General features: G+C 41.8%; 1 protein-coding gene across 1 annotated transcript in view; it reads right to left on the bottom strand.

Moving 5' to 3' along the window:
* Window positions 1-14,643, bottom strand: part of kctd16b (potassium channel tetramerization domain containing 16b) — a 72,308-nt gene extending 57,665 nt beyond the window's left edge. Inside the window, exon 1 of the mRNA XM_088280092.1 lies at window positions 13,357-14,643. Coding sequence (XP_088136218.1) covers window positions 13,357-14,167 — 811 coding nt within the window. The 5' untranslated portion in view covers window positions 14,168-14,643. The remainder of the gene's footprint in view (window positions 1-13,356) is intronic.
* Between the last annotated feature and the right edge of the window lie 1,344 nt (window positions 14,644-15,987).

Genomic DNA, 15,987 nt, shown 5'->3' on the forward strand with positions numbered 1-15,987 from the left:
CCACAGCGTAGCGGAACCTTTGTCAGACTCTGGTCACTCGAGGCAAATTCACAGATGACCTAGGACTGGGTACACAATGTCAAGATTATCTTATTTATTGTACTTCATGCCTTTGCCCAAATTAACCGCAATTTAAGATGCTTATTTTGGCTCTCAATTTCTTCTTCACACAGCTGCGCTTATTGCTTCCTTGTATTTGCCCACTTCAGGCTTTAACTCTCAGTTAAAGGATTATCATTAGCATTATCAGATTTCATTCTGCTCCAAGTGCAGATTTAATTTCTATATCCACGGTACTTGACCCGGTAGGGGGAGATATATATTTTTTTTTCCATCAATTTAGCTTTGCTAAGGGTCAATGATTTTATTTACATAAAATTAGATTGTTCAGAGAAAAGTAAAAAAAAAAAAAATAACTTCTGCTATAGTTGTCTGTGATTTAAAGTTTGGGAATTTGTGAATACATGTTGATAGGTGTCCTGTAAATGTATCTATCCATAATGAAAACAAATACATTTAAAGCCATCGCTGGCACTCCTAACAAGAAAAAAAAGGCATTATATATTTCCATGAGCCATCAAGATGACTAGTTCCAGCCATTTCCTTTGGAGATAATTTCCCCTGGAGTTAATTTCCTCTGGAGTTGCCACATTAGTGCCCCTCGGTTTGTTAAGGGACATAAAGACATGCAAATGAAACGCTGCTGATATGCTCATGCACCGCGACGCTATAACCCACTGTGGAATGAACACGCGGCCATATGCCAGTTCAAGCTGTGGGATACTGCTGCGTGAGTGACAATGTGGGATTCTAATGAGGAAATGGGAGTGATTTGAGACGTGATCAAACTGGGTGAGGTGCGGGGGAGGGTTCATCTTGAAGTTGGAGTACTAATGGACTGAAGACTGACCAGCTGTTTCATCAGGCAAAAGTTTGGCTGTTTAAAAGTTTCGAGCCACTCTAAAACCACCCGTGGGACCGGATTCTGTTTGATGGCTTGATACTTAGCAGACAACTTAAGGAAGGGTTTTGATGGTTATGTTCCAGAAACACATGCTTCTTCCTACTTCTCCGCGCTTGCTCATTTGGGACTCTTTAATGCAGCGGTGGCCCACGAGAGCATTTGAGCCAAACTACCGTGCAATCCTGAAAACAAATAAAACCTCAGAAGAACTGTTACAAAAATCCCCTAAAACATTCAGCCCATAATGCTCACAATATATCATGAAAGCATTTGTTGAATTGCCGGTCAGAAATTTAGAATGGCCCCTGAAGGACCATTGATAGAAAAAGTGTGTTTGTCATGTACCAATATGTTCTGCCCTTGCCACGTCCCCCGCTACAGCAAGGCAAACAGACAACTCCTTCAATGACCGCACCTGTTGATGGAGCTGGCTCTTTATTCACCATGGAGGCAAGTCAAGAAGGAATAAAACTGTAACAATAAATACATAAAACACTTAAGTGTTGTTCCATAATAAAACACAACAAACTACGTGCCGCACTTTGCTGCTACATGACAAACAGTTGGCTAATTTACCATGCTGACGTTTGCAAGCTAATGCGCTAATCACTAGCTTAGAGGCTAATCATAAGCAAATATCTCAACATATTTTGGAATGTAAATTCACAGTGAACAAACCTCACTAATTAATAATGACATTTATCTCAGAATATTTACAACATATACACAGACAGAGGCCGTGCATGTAGCTTTGTCAAATGTGAGAGATCTCACACAGGATGAGAAAAGAAATGACAAGGGTGTCAATGTCCTTGTCATGAGTGGTGTCCTCCAGATGACCCCACATGTATAACCACATCTCCACTTCCGAGCGCGAGTATGCCGTAGAACCAAGACTGACTTATGAGAGGCAGCATGGCACTACAAGGCATCCTTACTACTGAAGGTACAAAGAAGAGAATTACAGAAGAAGAAATAGAAGAAGCTAGGCTAACTGTAAACTTGTCTGGTAACTAAATTGCGGTGACAAACTCTCCTCGACTTTTTTACAGTGGAGAATGATTTGGGGGAAATGTACAAACATTTTACACAACCAGCTCCTCTATTTGTGTACAGCAACAGCACCAGCTTCGGATCGTCGTTCAGTTTCACGTCTCAGTCACAAAGTCAGTGGCTATGAACTCCGTGTTGACAGCACGCATCAAGCTTTGCCAAAGTAAAGCTTGAACAGGTTTAAAATTTATGACTGTTCACAAACAATAGTCAATGACTGCTTTCGTAAAAGGATTCCGAAACCTGCTCTACTTGAAAGACAAGTGTCATGAGAGCGATTGCCTTTTGCAGAGAGATGGGTAAAAATAGCCTCAAAATAAACAAATCCACTGAGCGCATGAAAGCCAGCAGATGAACACTAAGCGAACCGCGCACCATATATAATTTTGCGCTTCCATCCGGTCCATGGAATCATATTAAAACTGGCCAGTAGAATATTGTGTGTGGATGGAAAAACCTTGCTGCCACTAATTTTTCCCCCACATTACTGCCACATGGTGCACAAATGTAAAGAACAATGTTGACTTTGTAACATGTTTATTTTTGTAGTCTCAATGTGCACACATCAGTACGATTAAAAAAAAAATCCTTTCTTCAGTTACATATGGTATATAGCAATGGTTCTCAACCTTTTTTCAGTGACGTATATATACCCCCTGTGAAATAGTTTTAGCCAAGTACTCCTCAACCAGCGCAAAGCATTTTTGTGTTTAAAAAAAAAGAAAGAAAAAAAAGACTTAAAAAATGCCATCAGTGTCTGATTTAATACATTTTAGAACCTTTCAAACTTCGTTTGCATTGGTCCACAAAAAAAAAGAAATAATCAACGTAAAGTGTCCTCTTTTGGATCATAGAAGTGATCTGCAACTTGTGAAAATAAATCCAAATAAAACATAATCTTGAACATACAATCGGAATTTTGCAGACTCTGGTTTGTCCTTCTTTTGCACTTATGCCTGAGTTTTTTCGGACGGCTTACGCTTCAACCACGACTCCATTATTTGTGTCTTTGAGTGATTGACAGGTAACGTGAGATGGCATGTGGCATGTTGGGTCGAACCATTCTACTATGGGGGAGAATCTGTGTTTTTAAAATCATCAAATTGAATAACCTACAGAATAGAAAATTTGTTTTATGAACGTCTATCTTTAATTAATTCAATATTTATCTTTAAGGGATTTTTTTCAGGTTTGTTTGTTTTATTCAAAATTTCGCTTACCCCCTAGAGTTCTTTCAAGGACCCCCAGGGGTATGCGTGTCCCCATTTGAGAACCACTGTTATATATTGTTTTTTCACAGATTATTGCACAATCGTCTCAGTTGAAAAAGTACGCCGGTCTATGATACGTCGGAGTGTTTTATAGATGTATAGGTATATGACTTTCCGAATTTCGATGCTTATTATTGTTATATGCTTATTTAGAGTTAAAGTCCAAACTTCCTCACTTTTGTGGCATTCAACTTTGGCGGATCAAGTGTATTTCTGGTCAATTTTTAATTGTTTTTTCCATCATCTCTCATGTTTTTAAAAAACTTAGCAAAGATGTGAAAAATGGGTGTGCCAAGCATAAATCGCATATTAAAGCTCCAAAGCCATTTCTCTCTTTTGAATGTCTTCCCTTCCCTCAAAATTTTTATTTGACAAGTTTCGCGCCATACGGTTCATGATGCGCACGTAACAAAGTGGCTAAAGCACGGATGCATTCAGCTGGAAACAAGAAGCGTCTGCTTCTCCACAAGCCGTAGTCATTACAGCAGCGCTCCACACTTGGACGCCCAGCTCGTAACAGCCTCACTTGGGGCCCCGACAGGGGAAGCGCATCGACCACCTCAGAGAGAATAGAGAGCCCAGAGTCAAAAGATTAGAAGAAAACGGGCTGATGGATGGCGGGCACAGGAACGCGTCACCCAGGGCTTTAGGGCGAAGCTTGTTGTTGACTCTCCCTCCCCTCCACATCACTACGGCTGCACGTATCCTCCAGGGGCCGGGGATTAAGGGAATCTACACTACCTGGCTACACTAAGCTTCCTGGGGAGAAGGTCAAGAGGAGCCAAGACAAAAACAATCTTCTCTCCTTATGACCTACTTGGCTTGTACCATTTTTTTTTCCTCATCGCCTGACTTTCCTGGAGCTGCACCATCACATGCCACTGCGGTGACCTTGCATGCGGAAATCAATGAAAAACATCAATACAAATGCAAGCTAAAATTAGACAGTATGTAATATAAGCTAATTGCAGTACCTCGGGAAAAAAACAAACACCATTTATTGAACTCATTTCTTTCCTTCAGTCTTATTGCATTCATTGTTCTAGCCTTGCTTTTAATTGATTAACCTTTCAGTTTTATTTATTTATAACCTAACAGATGACACTCTGCAAAATACTTGGACAACACAGTCAATTATTAGAGTACATTACCAGACCTTCGCCTCTTATATGGGTTGGAGCCCGCAGTGCAAAATCCCTCTAGTAATAGCTTTGTTTCGTTGTCGATATTAGTCTTGGTCCAAAGAAAATGAAGCCATTTGAGAGTGATCTTGGCTGTTTCCAAGGGTCCTTCTCAGACAAATACTCTCAATGTGATTTTCTCCAATTGCTACCAGATTGGAACCACGCCCTTGGATGATGGTGATAGACATATTCTGACTTGTGTTTAAATTCGGGCATCATAGGTGTGTCGGGGACCTGCCGAATTGAAATCTGAACATAAATTCAATTAATTTATTAAAGGTAAATGTCTCGGTTTGTTATTTTATGCTAATTCAAGGAACATGCATGACAATTAAATTTGTTTTTAAAAGGAATATTTCGTAGCAAATTCCACTTTTTTTATGCAAGAGAGCCCGAAAGGCTTGAAAATAAAAAACTGAATAGCACCAAATATCCCCACGGGATCGGCAAACACAGGGGGTGTTAAACTAATTTTCAGCATGATTTAATGGGTAAAAAAAATAAAAATACTTGACACGTGAAGGGTTAAGTATTACATGAATCGCACCTGCAAGCAAACGCAGACGTATGGGGATGTATTTCTTTTTATGTTTATTTTAAGACAAAACTTCCAATTTATTGAGAGTAATGAATGTTTATGTGAATTGTTTTTTTTTTAATTTGCAATTTATTTGTGACCTGAATTAGATCTTTTGAAGGATTGGCAAATACCAATTTGAGAAAAATGTAAAATCCACCATTGTTAGTGGCTGAAGCCTGAGAATGAAGTTCAAGAATTGCATTAGAATATACAACTCAACCGAATTCCTCCTCAGCCACAGAGGGTGGTTTCCTTTTTTCAATGCTCATTATTATGATCCATCCGTCTTGTGTAGTCATTATTGTATCCCACCTGAGTAACCCCGGGGATACATTGGCTTAATGGCCGTCCAAGATATTTACGTTCAGAACACAGGTCACAGTTTTATATGGATCACATTCAAATTTTACTCACGCACAACTGGATTTGAGAGTTCATCGTGAGACAAAAGTCTTGGCACTGTCAGCAATTTTTGATTGTTTTCCTCATAGATACATTGTTACTCAAGAGACAGCTTTCAGTTTATTACAAAATAAATGGAACATGATTGTTGAGCAAATCTTGTGGTACAGTCTCACAAACAATAGAAGCATGTTTGGCGGGTTATACTGCGATCTTTTACTACCAACAATGACAGTAAGCGCTGGCCTATCCTAGATGATGACGAAAATAATTTCCTGTCAAACACAGGACTAACACAATAGAGACATGTTGCATTGTATTTCGAATTGGATGTATACATCGCATGGTTCTATGGCTTCATAAGATCTATTTGGAACCACCAAATATAGTTCCTTGCCCTATAAAGCATCAGCGTGTTATGCTAGTAATGGTTCCGCAGCAGTAAAACTTAGATTAATGACACAAGTAGTCGCGGTGCTGTGAGGATAATTGGTTGCTCTTGTTGTAGCAGCACCGCAGAACCTGTTGCCACTGCAACAGTAGCATTAGCGAGAAGAGCGATGTAGCCCCGTTCTGCCTTGTAGCCTGAATAATGCAGAGTTGCGGTGCTGAGCGTTAAACTCCCCTGCTGAGATGAGGCCAGGGTAGCAGCTGTACCTATCAAGACTCTCCTCAGAGCTGTCACGGCCTGTCTGCTCCTCAGCTAATCACTTGTTACAGGCCTGCAGCGTGGGACCGCCACTGCTAATGTCGTCAGCCCCTTGAGCCAGGGGGAGATCACACGAATCCGGGTGTAGTCACTTTCCAACATAAAAGGACGAGGAATTTCCTTGATCGACCAAGGGTGAAATTAACAATTAATTAATCGATTAAAGTGTTCCCCCACGATATTGCGGCTCATTGTTGGCGCTACAGCACAGTACTACTAACAAGAAAATGTGAACATCCCTTCAGCGTGACACAATACCACAATTTTACATATAGATAGAAGCCTGTGAATATTGTTGCATGCTGAGTTTGTAATTTGTGTTGAAGGAGAGGTTCAAGAAAATTTAAAAATTACCGCAACATCAATGCTAATTTCTGCTAGCCCATTAATGGTGTTTACAATATATGTTACCATTAAGAAAGCAACACCTTGTTTTTTGTTTAAGTATTCTCGATACGATTGTGAGCGGTTGTTCTTGTTTGTGTGCCCTGCGATTGGCTGACAACCAGCCCTGGGTGTACACCGTCTACTGCCCGAAGGCGGCTTTGATAGGCTCCTACACGCTCTTGACACAATGATTGGGTGGATATTCAGCTCAGATAATGGATGGATTGATGGATGAATAGGTCCTAATATTTTATGGATTACGCCACATTAATTATCGTTACTGACAGACATTCAATTTGGTTAGTGTTGTGCCATAGTACAGATCCAATAGTTGAGCTTCTTGAGACCGAAAACTAGTTTAGTTTAAACAACAAAGCCTGGTTGTAGCTAAGTACTGCACTCCATTTTGCCTCAAATGCATTAGGACACCAATGAACAACGATCAACGATCAATCCCACACAGTCCACGGTATTCTCCGCAAATGATTAATGAACTTTTTGCCCATCTCTATGTGATACAGGAGGAACATCCATCCATCAATCCATCCTTCCATCCATCCATCCATTATCTGTACCGCTTGTCCTCACAATGGTCATGGGGGTGCTGGAGCCTATCCCAGCTATCTTTGGGTGGTAGATGGGGTACACCCTGAACTGGTTGCCAGCCAATCGCAAGTCACACAAAGACAAACAACCATCTGGCTCACACTCATACCTACATACTAGGGGCAATTTAGAGTGTTTGATTAACCTACCGTGCATGTCTTTGGAATGTGGGAGGTAACCGGAGTAGCCGGAGGAAATCCACGCAGGCACGGGGAGAACATGCAAACTCCACACAGTAAGGCCGGAATTGAACCCACAACCTCTATACTGTGAGGCCATCGTGCTAACCAGTCGACCACTGTGCCACACAGGAGGAACATACATACAGTAACCTATATTCAAACATGTGGATCAATAAACATAAGAGCACATATTTTTTAACATCCTGCACTATGCATGATTTTTACTAAAGACTGCACTCTGTAGTAACTATAAAATACATATAAAAGAAAATGTACCGTCAACCTTCGCCTTACCTATAATGTTCAGAAAATTAACTTGCTATGGCTACAAGGCTACAAGAATTTTGGGGGGTTTTGCCCCCCTCTCCTTTTAAAAACGGCCCCCCATGGTACATTTATTTTGCTTTACCAAATATGCCTTTCTAAGGATTATTCATGTTGTCCAGCGGTTGGAATAATGCCTGAATCTCACATATCAACTTGCAGGCTAAAAAACCTTTCAGGCGGGTGAAGGGATGTTTTGTTGTCGGTATCCGCTGGTTCAGCCCTGTCAGGCCCTGCGGTGAACACGGCTGAACCAAGTGTCAACTGAGATGATAAATTATAAGTCAGACCGGCCGTGCAGCACATTGATGAATACGCCTGTCTGCCCTCTAGGGGTTGAGTGGCATTTTGAACAGTCACACACATTGTGAGAGCGGAAGCAGATAACTAACACAATGGGATTGACGAAGATAATGGAGGTCGCGAATAAAGCTGCAAGGTATAAAACTGAGAATGATTAAGGATCAGTGGTGACTCTGTCACTCCAAAACACCTTCCCTGACATTTCCTTAAGGATATCTACTTCACTGAACAGCTGATTTGTCTCCAAAATCCGTCGCTTTTGTACAGTATCGGCATTCCTCAACATCCATGAAATCCAAGTGTTAAAATGCAATGCTGCTGTCTAGTATTTGGGTTTTCCTGTTTTTATTGGCTCATTGATTGTGAGGAAAATGGCTGAAATCAATTGTATTGACATCAAGCAGACACATCATTTCTCAGCAAAGGTTTCTTGCTTTGGCTGTAAAAGATTCACATCCTCAGTATTCTTTAGTTGTTTTTTTTTTGTACATTGCATGCTAAATAGTGGCACTATATGGTGGATTTTAGGAAGTATCAGTTCAAAGGCCGAGTTTGAGCTAAAAACAGTTTGGGCAAAATTGCATGAAGGCGATTGTCCAGAGTTGTGAATTTTGTGAGTTAAGAAGACAATTAATTGAGTCTTACTTGAGAATAGGGTCCTACGCTCAAAAGCCGTTTTATTTAACGCTTACCCGCTGCTACCCCCATTCCCATCATGCCATTCAGGAGCCAACTGCTAGACAAACTAGCTCAAACATGACTGATGTAGAAATGAAGGTGAACAAAGATTAATGAAGACGTACAAGCACGCTGACAAAAACATGAATATGAAGCGGGCGTGTTGCAAAAGAGAGCAGCGAAGCGTCTAAAAGCAGCCAGCGCTGTCTCACTGCATACTGAGATGTGGCTTGGGGAGCAGGGAGGTGAATTTTAAGAGGTATGATTGACAGAAACCAAGACGAGAATGCATGGGAACAAGATGAAAAGGGCACATCACGTTATGGTAAAAGCTAAATGAAAGCTCAAGGGATTCGAACCAACAACCCGTCCTACATTCTTCATCATTAATGTATAGCTACAGAAAAGATTTGGGATTCAAACGCACCTTATTATGTCGGAACATAAATTAGCCCTTATTTTGTGTCGCTGCCCGTACCTATTTTACTTGCCAGACATCTGGACAACCAGGCACCAAAATAATGTCCTCCCTTTTTGATCTGCAAAACGTTTTTTCCCATGAATATGAAAGAGCACAACCACTTCATTACATTTGCTAAAAGTAGCAGAAACATCCCCTCGCCGTGCAATCCGAAATGACTTGCGGAGCGAGGATGGAATAGGAATTGGAAATTTGCATAGCTGCTGCAGACAACTGCCAAGTGTTTTCACACGGTGTTTTCAAGTTTGGGACCACAACGGTTGTCGCTAACAACTACTTAAACATAATGGATAGTTAAGGCTACAAGAAGATATGAACACCCCCCCCGCACTTTATATTTTGTCGAACATTCTCCGCCCACATTAGTTGGTGTTGGCAAAAAAACAAAGAGGATTTGCAATTTTGTATCGCCCATCTGTCAAAGATACCTGGTTTCGACTGGGGCTCATTTGGGCGAATTCTCTAGAACGAGGGCAGGAATTCTCACCAAATAACTGACTTCATGTTCAATTTCGGAATGGGTCCTCTAGACTATTCCACGTGGTCTTTTATGACAGACATGTCAACCAGAGGGCGGCACGGTGGGCGACTGGTTAGCACAATGGCCTCACAATGGGGAGGTCGTGGGTTCGATTCCCGCTCCCGCCTTCCTGTGTGGAGTTTGCATGTTCTCCCCGTGCCTGCATGGGTTTCCTCCGGGTTCTCCGGTTCTCTCCCACATTCCAAAAACATCCATGGCAGGTTGATTGGACACTCTAAATTGCCCCTTGATATGAGTGTGAGCGCGGATGGTTGTTTGTCTACGTATGCCCTGCGATTGACTTGCAACCAGTTCAGGGTGTCTCCTGCCTACTGCCCGAAGATAGCTGGGATAGGCTCCAGCACCCCCTGTGACCCATGTGAGCAGAAGCAGTATAGATAATGGATGGATGGATGTCAACCAGATTTGGTGTTGATTGGTGAAACTGCTGTCCGGCGTGAGGTCTTTTTTTTTCTAACTTTCCAGGTCAAGAGGAGCGTGTTTTGGAACATTAATTTTCTAGCTTGGAAAAACTGCTTTTTTTGTTTGTTACTTTTACGCCTGTTGAGGCCTCCAAAAAGCAAATAAACAGAGAGACCCTTCCCATTTAACGAGATAAAAAGGCATATTCGAGAATAGCACACGTAGAGTATCCAATGAAGGAATGAATGAAATGGATAACATGATAGTGGCTTTGACACGTTGATCTTTGGCAACAATAGTAGCACACAAATCCATTCTTCACAAATGCACTCAATGAATTCGGATAATTTCTGGTTATTGGTGCCTTTCCAGTTTCTAAAAAAAGACTTTTATTATTATAAATTAATAAAATAAAATGATTGAGTTCTACCAATACGGGTTCCTGAAGTTTAAACATATCATCTTATGTAATAATAAAAATCTTCTCTATTTTTCAAAAGTTATCAAAATGAAAAGTCAATAGCCGAGAATGACTCCTTTTTCGGTAACTATCCTTTTAGCTGAAAAATTCACCTATTAAAAAGCTATATGCGCACATTTTTGCTCTTTCTGAAATGTCCTTTGATGACCCAAGATACCGCTGAAGCCCTGGCTAACAGGAAAGTAATGACTGATTTAAAGAATGTGATGTTGAAGTAAAAGATCAGGATTTTTAAGTTGTTGATTCGTATGATAGGGAGGAGCATTTTTTGCCGCTTGTGTGCATTTTTAAAAGGAATTTTCAAGAGTATTTTTTTTGTGTATGTTTTAGGATTAAAGTATAATTTGTTGAAAATAAATGAGGGCCATTCTATACATTTTGGAAGAAGTCGCTTACTCAGCTTTTCGCTATTCGCACCAGGGCTCAGCCTCTACCCCCCGTGAAAAGTGCAGGTTTAATCTACACTAATTTGACTGCAAATTGGAATGTGATTTGTGTAATACTCGCTAATAACTTAAAAAAACGCTCTCCTGCTAAATTAGGACATTGTTCCCCAGATCAATAAATCCCCTTCAGTGATTAATTGACAGGATAGTAAGAACTTGTACAAAGGCATCACCCCCCTTGACATATTCATGATAGTCAGTATTTAAGTATGTCATAAATTATACCTCGGGGGTGTTGGTGGCTGTGGATTATTGTGTTGCGCCATTAAATCTTACGGGCTGGTTAAGGTTGCGGCGCTCTCTTCACGGTCAGTTGTTTTAGTCCTCTGCCAAAAAGTGGAAGGAGGCCAAGAGAAGAGCCAGAGCCAGAAGGAGTTGCTAGAAAGCCAAAAGGAGTCCATCCCTAACATATTAACAGCATGCAGTGATTATGTAAAAATGTAACACAAATTTTGAGTCTTACATTTCTTTGCCCGTCAGCCGTTTCCAGCCCAAAATATTGAACTTGTTTCAGGTTATACAGGGCCAGGTCTAGCCAAACCCAGGCCATTAAGAACTTGGTCCAAAAAAAAATGCAAACAGTTACATTCGGATTAAGAACCAAGTCCAACCCCAAAGTACCCTTTTAAGTAATCTTATTTGGGTCCAACCCACATGGACTAAATCCATCCAATCGGACCAGTTAGATAAACTAGGTCCAGCATACAATGGCCATACATGGGTTGGGCTATGCAGAACCATCCTCCCTAAAAGCACCTAAAATGCTGGTACGATATGTAGAACCAGGCCCAACCTAAAGACCAAAACTGTAACCCAGGATCAAGTCATGTTTCATCGGAAAAAGCTTTTGTTTTACAGAAAAAGGTTTCATCCAAGGCAACCAATTAGCCATAGAACCACATCCAACATGACATAGATCCAACTTGGGTTTGGCTATCAGGAACCAATTCCAATGCCAAATGTCCACTATATAAACCCGATACAAACCAAAACAAACTGTTACTGAGCTAAAATAGAACCAGGACCACACTTGTTGGTTTATGCAGACCGGGATTAACCAGAAACAACCATACTTGGCTGAACAGTACAGAAACAGAACCAAACTTTTGTTAGACTAGACACACCACTTCCAACTCCAAATGACTACTATACAGAACCGGGTGCAGCCTAAAATGACCACACTTTTGCAGAGCTCTACAGGACCAGTGTTAAAATATATAGAAGGTTCCAGACTTGAAACAATTTATACTGAATCAGGTCAAGCCAAAAGAACCATACTTGTAATCAAAAGAACCAGGTCTACTCAAAGGGCTCAATTAGCCCATCAAACTGGATCCAAGCTAAAAGTGAAATAGATACATTAGGCACCAACTTTGTATTTTACAGAAGCCGTTTAGTCCAAAGTGAATAGTTAGACCAAACTCATTTATATCGCGGGCCACATCATAGTAATGATGTCCTTTGGAGGGCCGTTATAACTGTGAACTCATATAAATCGATGATCGCCTTTATACTACTACACATACCAACAAATTGATAGATAACTAGTTTTAAAATTAGAAACCAGTAAATAATTGTTCAATTATTTATCCATTTACTTAAAGGTGGAATTGGTAACAAAATGCTGTTCAAAGTGACAATAATAGCAAGAAACATGATATGGACATACATGATTTGCTTTTGTCATTATCCACACGCTTATCCTGTCGAGGGTCGCGGAAGGGTGCTGGACCCTATCCCAGATGACTACGGGCGAAAGGCGCGCTACAACCTGAACTGGTCGCCAGCCAGGTCAGAAATAGACACCATCACTGAGTGGGAACTGAACCCATGCTGCCTGCACACAACTCACAGTGAGAGACAGCATCGGGCGTGGGTTCGATCCGGCTCCGGCCATCCTGTGTGGAGTTTGCATGTTCTCCCCGTGCTTGCGTGGGTTTCCTCCGGTTACTCCGGTTTCCTCCCACATTCCAAAAAACATGCATGGCAGGCCGATTGAACACTCTAAATTGCCCCTAGGTATGAGTGTGAGCGTGGATGGTTGTTCGTCTCTGTGTGCCCTGCAATTGGCTAGCAACCAGTTCAGGGTGTCCCCCGCCTACTGCCCGAAGATAGCTGGGATAGGCTCCAGCACCCCCGCGACCCTAGTGAGGAGAAGCGGTACAGAAGATGGATGGATGGATGGATGATTTGCTTTTGCTGGCCACAAAAAAATATATGGGTCAGATCTGGTCCCCAGGCCCTCAGTTTGACACCAGTGAGTTAGACCATATAACCAGGGACAATATCAAAGTTGACTTTGGCTACAAAGAACCGCTTGCAACCCCAAACCCACCACCAGTGCCTCTTATCGTTGACTTACGGTAGAAGACGTATTCTGTGTAGCTGGACCAGAACTTGTCCTCCGTGTGCTGACTGACAAATGAAGCTGTGACGGACGAGTTGCACGCCACCATGTGGAAACCGCACTCAGACAGCATGTCGAAGGCCCTCTCCAGGTGCCTGAACTTGAGATAGAAACGGGACGTGTAGCGATCTGGGGTCCGGTTCGGATCCCGGCTCTCGTTCAAGGTCTCCCCGAAGACCTCCTTAGCCAGAGCCACTCGCCCACAGATGAGAATGCGGGGCACCCTGCGAAACTTGGCGTCGCTTTGTGCCTCGCGGGCCACGGTGCACGACCCCCGGTAGCCCACCGTGACGAAGCCGTTCTTCCTGTCCGCGGGGACGAGCGAGGGCGGCGGGCAGTGGCGCGGCTCACTCCCCTGGGAGCCATCCTCGTAGTCACTGTGGAACAAGTCATCCGGGCTTTGCTTTATCTCGTCCGGACTGAGAAGCTTCACCAAGTCAGGTAGTTGAAAGTACTCCGCTTCCTTCCGGAGCCGACCTTTCTCCGGGAAGTGGTCCGGGAGGACGACCTGCTTGTCCCGCAGGTAGTCCAACACGTAACGGAAGAGGAAACCATCGCGGTCGATGAAGTAACGACCTTTCGGGTCTCGGGCTAAGTCATTGGAGGCGTCCTTTTTGGAGAACAACTTGGCGAGGAGAGAACTCGGGCTGCTCACCAGCGTGCAGTAGCGCGTGTAGTACACTTGGCCGCCCACGTTGAGCTCCAGGACGTCGGGGAGACTGTTCTGCTCTTTGGGGTTAGTCCTGCAGTTTCCGCTCAGCGCCATTGTGCTGGAAAAAGCGCCGAGAACGCTGCTCACTTTTATTAGGCTACACTGTAAGAATATTCTGAAGAAATGCCACCAACGAGTGGGAAAAGTTCCATGAAAATGTTCCTCTCATCGATCCATAGTTGAATTGAAAACACACAAAAACACTTATATGTGCCTTATACAGAACATGTTATCTGGTTCTGTGGGCGCCATCTCAAAGAGCTAATAAAAGAGAAATCCAGTTGCAATAAAAATGTACGTCGTAAGAAACCGGTCCAGAAGCATACATGGAAACTCCTCATAAAACTTAAGGTCCAAACAGGAGTCCAAAAGGTTCTGTTCACTCGTTCTGGATGAGGAATAAGCGGAGGTAAAACTCATCAATATCTCAAACAGCGCCTGATTTCATGAAAAAAGAATTTTCGCACAAAAATACTCATCTAATTTCCATTTAGGAGAGCAATGCAAGCCAGCGTGCTTCTACCAGGGAGCTGTCCACGGTTCTGATCCAGCCCCCCCACCCCCATCCCACCTCCATCTCTACTCCCACCGCCCCTCTTGCACAGAGCAGGTTGGTGTCTTCAGTCCCTTCTTGGTTGTGTGTCACTCTCACTGTAGAACAACTCACCATGCTACAAAAAAGGGGAAAATAAAATAAAGCATGATTTTTTTTTTTATATGACTATACCCATAATAGCGAAATAATGTTAGAAAATGGCTCCAGAAATCAGCACAGTATTTTCATGCGCGGAAAAAAGAGCTGAGGACTCTCTGCTTTTGTAAAGTGAGCAACAGCGCCTCCCTCTGTGCGTGAATGAAACAATTTCCCCCTCGTGTGGCGGTCAAAGCTGTTAAGATGCATTAACTTTAATGTTTAATTGCAGCTGTTTGTCAGCACACGCTATTAAATGATTGCCTTAGTCAATTGCACACGTAGATCAAACCATTATGTACTCCTGCACATTTAAATCAGATCCAAAGATGATTATGCCCAGTGTACACAGTGTGTTTATCTAAATAAATCAAACTGTATTGTGGATTTATTTTTAGTTGTCTAATTTAAAAAGTGGCAATAATGTATTATATAGCTTTGCTACTCAGAGAGAAATATGAGTGGTTCTTTTTATTTTTTAGAATTATAGTTTATAGCTAACAAAATCCAAATTCATCATCTCCAGAAATTGTGATATCTTATAATAAACATCAAAATTATTTCTAATAGAAATTAAGTCGGAACTCGCCCTCCAGATGTGCATATATAAATCTGCATAATGCATTGTTATTTTTTAATAGAACTATTAAAATATATGGTTTGTTTTTATGACAATTTTATCTGCTGAGATACATCTATTTTACATGTACATACATTATTTTTAATTAAAAAAAACACACTAATGTTTCTTATTTATAGGCATATTATGCAATTTAATATTGACTTCCATGGTGTATTAAGAAAAGATCTGTCATTCTTTGGTTAAAATATGCTTATGATAAAAAGTCAACATAACACTTTATAACTAACTACTTGTCAAAACATGGTTAAAGTCACTCCATGTTTTGGAGGGATGGGTGTTATAATGTCTCGTGCAATCACAGAATACTTTTATCACGCCTGGTGCAGAGCCAGGACATGAGATGAAATAAGTCAATGTCTTGCTAATTTACCGTAGTTATTCTGTCACAAAATTATATTTTTTCCCATGCCTCTTGGTTGTACTGGTTGTGTAGGGGGGTAAGCAATGAGCAGCCCATCAACTTGTGTGTCTATTATTGGGGACTTGTGGAGAGCCTCAGATGCCCACTATAGATGGTGATGTTTCATTTGTGTCCAGACT

The sequence above is a fragment of the Idiotropiscis lumnitzeri genome, chromosome 17 (genome assembly GCF_059441095.1).
Source record: "Idiotropiscis lumnitzeri isolate Australia: NSW breed Sydney's pygmy pipehorse chromosome 17, RoL_Ilum_1.0, whole genome shotgun sequence".
Lineage (NCBI taxonomy): Eukaryota > Metazoa > Chordata > Actinopteri > Syngnathiformes > Syngnathidae > Idiotropiscis > Idiotropiscis lumnitzeri.